Genomic DNA, 10,000 nt, shown 5'->3' on the forward strand with positions numbered 1-10,000 from the left:
TGTCTTTCTTTCTCTCCTTTCTTCCAGGTCCTTCTAACTCAAGACTCGGCGCGAGTTCACCGAGAAGTCCTAAAAAATATGCCCATCTTACGGCGATTGGCCAGAGCCAAACTGGACGGTCAGCAAGTGAAACTGATGGGCAGCATCCTGGATGATTTGGCAGAGTAAGTCCAGCACTGCGGCCGAATATATATGTGTATATATGTGTGTATGTATGCATGTATGTATGTATGTATGAATGTATGTGTGTACGTATGTATGTATGTGTGTGTGTGTGTATTTGATTTTGATTTTGATTTTTTAGTTTCAGCTCATGAGCTGTGGCCATGCTGGGGCACCGCCATTTATGTATGTATGAATGTGTGTATGTATGTATGTATGTATGTGTGTATGTATGTATGTATGTATGTATGTATGTATGTATGTACGTATGTATATATGTATGTATGTATGTATGTGTGTGTGTATGTATGTATGTATGTATGTATGTGTGTGTATGTATGTATGTATGTATGTAGGAATGTATGTATGTATGTATGTGTGTATGTATGTATGTATGTATGTATGTATGTATGTATGTATGTATGCGTGTATGTATGTATGTGTGTATGTATGTATGTATGTATGTATGTACGTATGTATGTATGTATGTATTATACGTTGCTGTATGTATGAATGTATGTATGTGTGTATGTATGTATGTATGTATGTATGTGTGTTTATGTATGTATGTATATATGTAGGAATGTATGTATGTATGTATGTATGTATGTATGTATATATGTATGAATGTATGTATGTATGTATGTATGTATTATACGTTGCTGTATGTATGAATGTATGTATTATGTATGTATGTATGTATGTATGTATGTATGTATGTATGTATGCGTGTATGTATGTATGTGTGTATGTAAGTATGTATGAATGTATGTATTTATGTATGCGTGTATGTATATACATTCATATAGTTGGAATTTACAAAGAAAACAAAAGACGAAGACAGGTGTATAAGCAACAAACAGGTGTGTTAGTTTAACGCTCGGGAAGGTGAGAAAGTCTTTTATGTTTCGAGCTTACGCTCTTCAACAGGAAGAGACACGAGAAAATAAACAGAGTGAGAATAAAATAAGCTTTTGTAATTAGTGATCGATCACGGCGATGATATATATATATGTGTGTGTGTGTGGTGTGTGTGTGTGTGTGTGTGTGTGTGTGTGTCTCGGCAACTGCACGCGCCCGTGTTTGTGTGTGCTTGTGTGTTATTCTATCCAAAGTGTAAATATATGTGTGTCATACCCTATCGAGTATTGAACCTCTCACCGTTGTTTCTCCAGGTTCTGTCACCTGCCAATGACCCCAGATGAACCACACCCTATGAATCAGAATATTTTAATCAGCAACGGTAAGTACAAATAACTGAAACAAACCCATTCCTCTTCTGCCTCACGATGTATTAGTCAATCCCGAGTCTCGAGTTAAGTTAAGTTAATTTGTTGGCTCAAAAAGCAAAAAGCAAGGCCATGTAGGGGGACATGGAATTATGTACAGGGAGGGTGTTCATGCAAAGAGTTCAGGCCATTTCTGTTCAAGAGAGACTTTGAACCGAGCGGTCGTCGGCATCTTCACTATCTCGTCCGGCAGCTTATTCCACGGATCCGCAACCCGGACGGAGAAAGCCCCTCTCCTTCGATTGAGATGAAATCGTCGCAGATAGAGCTTTTCGGAGTGACCCCGCAGCCGACGCTCTGGAGCAGGAGTGAAGAACAGCTCTTTCGAGAGGTTACACTTTCCGCTTATGATGTTGTGAGCAAGAATGAGATCACCACGGCGTCGTCGTTTTTCCAGAGAATAAAGGTCGAGCGTCTTCAGCCTTTCTTCATAAGACAAATGCTTGAGACCAAGAACCATGCGGGTAGCCAGCTTCTGGACTCTTTTGAGATAATGTATGTCTTTGAGGAGATAAAGAGAAGAGGCTTCAATCCCATACTCCAATATGGGTCTCACCAGCGTGACATGGAGTGGTAGGAATATGGCAGCTGTGAGCATTCCGAATGTCTTCCAGTGTAGATCCCTTCTGCGGTTCGCAGATTTCCATAAACTGCTTTGTCCTATCAAAGCCAGAAATCCAAGGAACCAGTAATTGGTATGTCGATCCTGGTTTTCAACCTGGCGGTTCATGTTCGATCCCCGGCATGGAAACTCATTCATTTCGAGGCGTAAGAGTGGATGTGTACTAAGAAGTTTGCTTCCCAACCACATGGTTCCGAGTTCAGTCCTACTGTGTGGCACTTTGGGCGAGTGTCGTCAACTGTAGCCCCAGGCTGTACAAAACCTTGAGAGTGGATTTGGCTGGCGGAAACTGAAGGAATTCTGCCGTGTGTGTGTGTATGTGTGTCGTGTGAATGTATCTGTGCATGTATTGGGTTGTCCGGAAAGTTTGTGCCGATTTTTACAGGAAAGAAAAAGGTCAATAAATACTTGCCATTACATTTTTAATCAACCAAATATGAACCATTTTGTTGCACAATGTATCTCCATCTTTCCTTTAACTTGAAAATATCCTCTTCCCGGAATTGAGGTGCCTGGGAGGGAAATTTTTACCATTAAGACTATTCTGCAGAGACCTGAATAAGTGGAAATCCGAAGGAACATATCTGGTGAATATGGAGGGTGGGGTAACACATCCCAGCCGAGCTGCAGCAATTTTTGTCTGGTTCCCAAAGCATCAAGTGCCGAAAATGAACTTTCTTATCTTCCATTTTAAAGGGTTACAGAATTAACATAGGTTATAGGAACATAAACCTTCTTCCACGAAAAGATAGCTTAAACTGTGCTCTAAATTGAGGTGTAGTCAATTCCTATTTTATAGACTCAACCATGATCTAAAATAAGTCGAAAGGTAAGCAACCATAAATCGGCACGAACTTTCCGGACAACCCAATATTTTGTGAGTGTTGTGTGTGTTTCACGGCCATCCTCCAACCCACCCCTCTGCTTCACAACTGGTGTTTGTTTGTTTACGTCCCCGTAATCCTTTAATTATATATATCTTTCTTGTCTAAGAATTTCTCTTTTGTTTCGTTGCAGGAATTCTGGAAATTTTGTTTGATGTCTTGTGTCAAGACATCGATACGAAACTACTGGTAAGTATTTTTTTGTTCTCAATTCCTGGACATTCCTATCCTGAGTCTTAGGACTCATAGAACCGGATATACGGTTCCCATGGTGTATAAGTCATTAACCCTGAACGTGACGCGAATTTTTTTTCCCCACGAGAGTTCCGAACCCCAGTTATGAACTCATTTGCATACAGCCAATCAGAGCTCAACTTTCAAACTAATTTATGAGCGCATAACAAGTGATGGGTGATAAGATAAGGTCACTTGGGTACGGAATGGCCCTGCTCCGTTTCTCTTTTAAGAATGCTTGTTGTTCTTGTTCTTGTTTCAACCATGGCTGCCTCTGCGTAGTTATTTGTGTTGTTGTTTACTTTGTAAGACTGTAAGGGGAGAGAGTTGCTAGCACATCACCCTCTACCCGCATTTTCTCCCATCTTTACCATATGGGGCCCCAACAAAATCCCATTCTAGGTATTGATGCAAAAAGGCGGCCAGCTGGCAGATTCGTTAGAACGCCGGGCGAAATGCTTAGCGGTATTTCGTCTGCCGTTACGTTCTGAGTTCAAATTCCGCCGAGGTCGACTTTGCCTTTCATCCTTTCGGGATCGATTAAATAAGTACCAGTTACGCAGTGGGGTGGATATAATCGACTTAATCCGTTTGTCCGTCCTTGTTTGTCTCCTCTGTGTTTGGCCCCTTGTGGGTAGTAAAGAAATAGGTATTGATGCAAATCTATCTAATTATTTGTCTCCTAAAATCAGGTATAACTTGATCGGTTGACTTACAACCCCATTCTTCGTCTTGAGTTTACTTACTAGAGTGTGTTTGTTAACTTGACAACAATGTCAAGGTGAGCTCTGATTGGTTGTACCCATATGAGTTCATTACAGGGTCCGGAACTCACGTGAGAAAAAAAAATTTGCGAACGGGTCGCCTGTCCGTCGCGGAGTAACTCATTTACCGCTGACTCGATCTGGCGTTTCAAAATGATTATACAAACGATTACGTAACAATGCCGCACAACATACTAGCTTTCGCTAGCGAAACACGTGTAAAGATTATGTAATTTGTAATGTTACAATAATAATAAGACAAACCAAATCTCATATTTTCTTCTGCTTTCGCATGTTTTTTATGTATCTCTTTTTTCTCTTTTCTCTTTTACTTGTTTCAGTCATTTGACTGCGGCCATGCTGGAGCACCGCCTTTTTTTTTAGTCGAGCAAATCGACCCCGGGACTTATTCTTTGTAAGCCCAGTACTTATTCTATCGGTCTCTATTGCCGAACCGCTAAGTGACGGGGACGTAAACACACCAGCATCGGTTGCCAAGCAATGCTAGGGGGACAAACACAGACACACAAACACACACACACATACATATATATATATATATATATATACATATATACGACGGGCTTCTTTCAGTTTCCGTCTACCAAATCCGCTCACAAGGCATTGGTCGGCCCGGGGCTATAGCAGAAGACACTTGCCCAAGATGCCACGCAGTAGGACTGAACCCGGAACCATGTGGTTGGTTAGCAAGCTACTTACCACACAGCCACTCCTGCGCCTATATTATATATTATATATATATATATATATATATAATATATATATATATATATAATATACACATATATACGACAGGCTTCTTTCAGTTTCCGTCTACCAAATCCACTCACAAGGCATTGTCGGCCGGGGCTATAGCAGAAGACACTTGCCCAAATGCCACGCAGTAGGACTGAACCATGTGGTTGGTTAGCAAGCTACTTACCACACAGCCACTCCTGCGCCTATATATATATATATATATATATATATATATATGTAGGTCCCGGGTTGATCCGGGGTTAACCACAGTAAGTAAGGTACTCAATACATAGCAGAGTAAAATTAATTTATTATATAGAAGGAGCTTCTACAGGACTAGTACTGTTTCATTCAAGAGAAATCTTCAGGAAGCCTGTCGAGCTTCCTGAAGATTTCTCTTGAATGAAACAGTACTAGTCCTGTAGAAGCTCCTTCTATAATATATATATATATATATATATATATGTATATATATATATATATATATATATTATATATATATATATATATATATATATATATATATATATATATACATACACATATATACGACAGGCTTCTTTCAGTTTCCGTCTACCAAATCCACTCACAAGGCATTGGTCGGCCCGAGCTATAGCAGAAGACACTTGCCCAAGATGCCACGCAGTAGGACTGAACCCGGAACCATGTGGTTGGTTAGCAAGCTACTTACCACACAGCCACTCCTGCGCCTATGTTGGGATTTTTTTAATTTTTATTTTTCGTTTGCAGATAGATCAATATGGCGGGATGAAAGAAGTGTTTCGAAAAACCTTGTATCTGTTACGGTTATTAGCGAAGGAGAACAACACGGTGCAGACACATATTTTCGACAGACTTGATGTATTACTTGATGTCCGAGTGGCCGAATCGGACCTTGCCGTAGCATTAAAGGAGGTCAGTACGTCCTTTTCCTACGCCCTTTCATGTTGTTTTCATGGTTACCGGTGTCAAACCTCCACCGCCACCATCATCATCACCCACCATCACGCCACCTCCTCCACCACCACCACCACCACCCCTACCATCACTACCACCCACCGTCACCGTAGACGCCACCTCCACTCCCACCATCACCCACCGTCACGCCACCTCCACCACCACCACCACCACCACTACCATCACCATCACTACCACCGTCGCCGTCGACGCCACCTCCACTCCCACTATCACCCATCGTCACCGCCACCTCCACCACCACCACCACTACCATCACTACCACCCACCGTCACCGTAGACGCCACCTCCTCTCCCACCATCACCCACCGTCACGCCACCTCCACCATCACCACCACTACCATCACCATCACCCACCATCACGCCACCTCCACCTCCACCCCACCATCACCCATCGTCACCGCCATCACCGTGCCACCTCTACTACCATCACCAATTCTGTCGGCAGTCTTCGAGCAAATCAAAGCTATGATCAGTTAAGATCAGAAGCCATGAGAGCCACTGTCGGGTACTGCATTATTATTAGTAGTAGTAGTAGTAGTAGTAGTAGTAGTAGTAGTAGTAGTAGTAGTAGTAGTAGTAGTATCATCATCATCATCATCATCATCATCATCATCATCATTATTATTATTATTATTATTATTATTATTATTATTATTATTATTATTATTATTATTTTCATCATTATCATTATCATCATTATTTTTTTTTCCTTCTTTCTTCAAATTTTCTTCCGTTTCTCGCCGAGTGTTTTCCATACACCTAGGGCAGAGAAGGGCATTGTATGCATTCCCAGATTACACGCACAAATTCACAGATAAAATATGTATTTAAAAATTAATAACTAAATAAATTCATGGATGGATGTTATTTTCACAGCGATAATGCTCTTCTCAGTACATGAGCCGTTCCAGTTAATACGATTTTTTGCACTTCCTGTAGGGATGGTAAGCCTGGAATCATCTTCAAATAGGTTTCAGTACCTCTTTTTTATTTTTATTATTATTATTATTATTATTATTATTATTATTATTATTATTATTATTATTATTATTATATTATTATTATTATTATTATTATTATTACTATTATTATTATTATTATTATTATTATTATTACTATTATTATTATTATTATTATTATTATTATTATTATTATTATTATTTTCATCATTATCATTATCATCATCATTATTATTATTATTATTATATTATTATTATTATTATTATTATTGTTGTTGTTGTTATTGTTATTATTATTATTATTATTATTATCATCATCATCATCATCATTATTATTACTATTACTATTATTTTTATTATCATTATTATTATTATTATTATTATTATTATTATTATTATCATCATCATCATCATCATCATCATCATCATCATCATTATTATTATTATTATTATTATTATTACCATCATCATCATCATCATTATAATGATTATTATTCCTTATCTGTTGTTCTTTTTCTTTTTTTTTTTTTTTTTTCTTTAACAAGGTATTTGCTGGCAACCAAGCAACATGCTTGAAAATACATCCCCGCCAAATCCAGAAAATCGTTAATCGAGCTGCTGACCTGCAGGAGAAAGCCCCACAATTTCTCGATCTGCTTACAATGATTGTGAAAGTTTTCGGCACAGGGCTCACCCTAAAACGCAACCAGGCGTACGTAATGAAATACATAATGCAAAATTATAAAAAAGTCGCCTTTGTCTTGGATCTTACCCGCGATAATAGGTATGTAAAATATATACAGTTTGAAGTTACCTTATAGGTAGGATCAGCAAAAAAGTATTCCATCCAATGAGAGATAAATATCATTTGCTAGAAGTATCACCCGGCGTTGCTCGGGTTTGTTTTCTTTTCGACCCTTTAGAATTGGAATTTTTGAAAAGTAAAAAAAAAATTTTTTTACGTAAAAAAAGTAAAAATGTTGCATTATGTAGCTTGTTATTCTCTTTATGTGAACATTTTTCTGGTTGAAATACACCGAAAATTGGCGACACAGCATTCAAAAAATCGTTAAAAAAATTGGGATTTTCATAGAAAAAAAGCACCATTTTGATATAATAATTTTTGGTGTTAACATGGTCCGATTTGAATTTTTTCTTCTACGGAAGGAAGAGCAAGTTTGAAGTTATCTTATAGGTAGGATCAGCAAAAAAGTATTCCATCCAATGAGGGATAAATATCATTTACTAGCAGTATCACCCGGCGTTGCTCGGGCTTGTTTTCTTTTCGACCCTTTAGAATTGGAATTTTTGAAAAGTAAAAACTTTGCATTATGTAGCTTGTTATTCTCTTTAAGTGAACATTTTTCTGATTGAAATACACCGAAAAATGGCGACACAGCAGTCAAAAAATCGTAAAAAAATAGGGATTTTCATAGAAAAAAAAGCACCTTTTTGATGTAAATAATTTTTGGTGTTAACATGGTCCGATTTGAATTTTTTCTTCTACGGAAGGAAGAGCAAGCCTTCTTCTATCATACTCTCAATTTTGGTCAACTTGTGCAGCAGGGTTTCGGAGGAGATGGTGTTAGTTGAAGGCAACAAAACCTGCCATACACAGACAACTTCAGCTTTATATAGAGAGAGATTTGTTAGGGATATCTCTACAAATATTCTATGGAAATTATGGCCAGCACTAGTTTCTTTGTTACGACGTTTCGTACCCGAGACACCTAATGTTAATAAAGAATGAGATCGAAGATGAAAGATATAGTATTTAGAAATGAGCTACCGTTAGTTTCATGCTGTAAAAGCACAATAAACTGGAACCTTTATATTTCATGCTTTGTATCTCAAGCGGTCCTTCGTGCTCGAATACACAACATTGCTGTTTGTCTTTAAGGGATAGAAATCTACAATATCAAACTGCATAAATCTGACTCTACGCTTATCCTTTAAATTCCTACATCAATCTATGACATTGTTGCCATGTTGCGCATTCGATCCTGAAGGATTGCTGGGAGACACAAGTAATGATATATAAACCTGCCGAATTAACGTGTTTCCACAGCTTGAAACTAATTGTCGCTCGCATTCAAATACTGTGTATATACCTATGCAAAACAGCACCCACGTTTTAGTGCCCCCAACTCTACCCTAATTTATTGGGTTGTCTGGAAAGTTTGCGCCGATTTTTAAAGGAAAGAAAAAGGTCAATAAATATTTGCCATTACATTTTTAATCAACCAAATATGAACCATCTCGTTGCACAGTGCGTCTCCATCTTTCCTTTAACTTGAAAATACCCTCTTCCCAGAATTGAGGGGGTTTCATGGCAAAGTATTCATCAACGTATCTTTTTACATCATCCGAGGAATTGAAATTTTTACCATTAAGACTATTCTGCAGAGACCTGAATAAGTGGAAATCCGAAGGAGCAATATCTGGTGAATATGGAGGGTGGGGTAACACATCCCAACCGAGCTGCAGCAAGTTTTGTCTGGTTCCCAAAACATCAAGTGCCGAAAGTGAACTTTCTTATCATTTATTTTAAAGGGTTACAGAATTAACACAGGTTATAGGAACATAACCTTCTTCCACGAAAAGATAGCTTAAACAGTGCTCTAAATGGAGGTGTAGTCAAATCCTATTTCATGGACTCAACCATGTTCTAAAATAAATCGAAAGATAAGTTACTATAAATCGGCACGAACTTTCCGGACAACCCAATATTTTCCGCATTTGTCCACAAATATGTGTTCTCAACTATTCACAAATTAGTGACTTTCTTTTTTACAATTTGTTTTTGTTTTTTTTTTTTTGCAATTTGGTTCCAGACACACGTATGATTTAATTTGTTGGAATTTTTTTTTTTTTAAATTAAAAGAAATATTAACCCAAAGTGTAATAATGTTTCATAACTATGCGTTAATTAACTGTATTAATTAAAATAAGACAATTCTATAATAATATAAGAATTTATAAACTTTCAAAAAAAAGTGGAGTAATTCTGTGTGGAAATGATTCTCGAAGTACCATAAGGCTATAAATAATGCTTTCTACTATAGGCACAAGGCCAGCAATTTGTGGGGCGAGGGATAGCTGGAAAGACCTTCAGTATGCCGGACAAAATGCTTAGCTGCATTTCGTTCGCCTTTAGATTCTGAGTTCAAATTCCGTCGGGGTCGACTTTGCCTTTCATCCTTCCAAGGGTTGATAAAATAAGTACCAGTTGAACACTGGGGTCCCCTACAATTTCAGGTCTTGTGCCTATAGTAGAAAGGATAACTATTATTGTTATTATTATTATTATTATTATTATTATTATTATTATTATTATTATTATTATCAT

The 10,000-nt window shown here is 37.8% G+C and overlaps 1 protein-coding gene across 1 annotated transcript in view; it reads left to right on the forward strand.

Moving 5' to 3' along the window:
- Positions 1–10,000, forward strand: part of LOC115230051 (inositol 1,4,5-trisphosphate receptor type 3-like) — a 26,367-nt gene that overhangs the window by 3,381 nt on the left and 12,986 nt on the right. Inside the window, exons 4-8 of the mRNA XM_036499488.1 lie at positions 28–164; positions 1,338–1,405; positions 3,091–3,146; positions 5,465–5,629; positions 7,197–7,435. Coding sequence (XP_036355381.1) covers positions 28–164; positions 1,338–1,405; positions 3,091–3,146; positions 5,465–5,629; positions 7,197–7,435 — 665 coding nt within the window. The remainder of the gene's footprint in view (positions 1–27; positions 165–1,337; positions 1,406–3,090; positions 3,147–5,464; positions 5,630–7,196; positions 7,436–10,000) is intronic.

Source organism: Octopus sinensis, unplaced genomic scaffold (genome assembly GCF_006345805.1).
Source record: "Octopus sinensis unplaced genomic scaffold, ASM634580v1 Contig14205, whole genome shotgun sequence".
Lineage (NCBI taxonomy): Eukaryota > Metazoa > Mollusca > Cephalopoda > Octopoda > Octopodidae > Octopus > Octopus sinensis.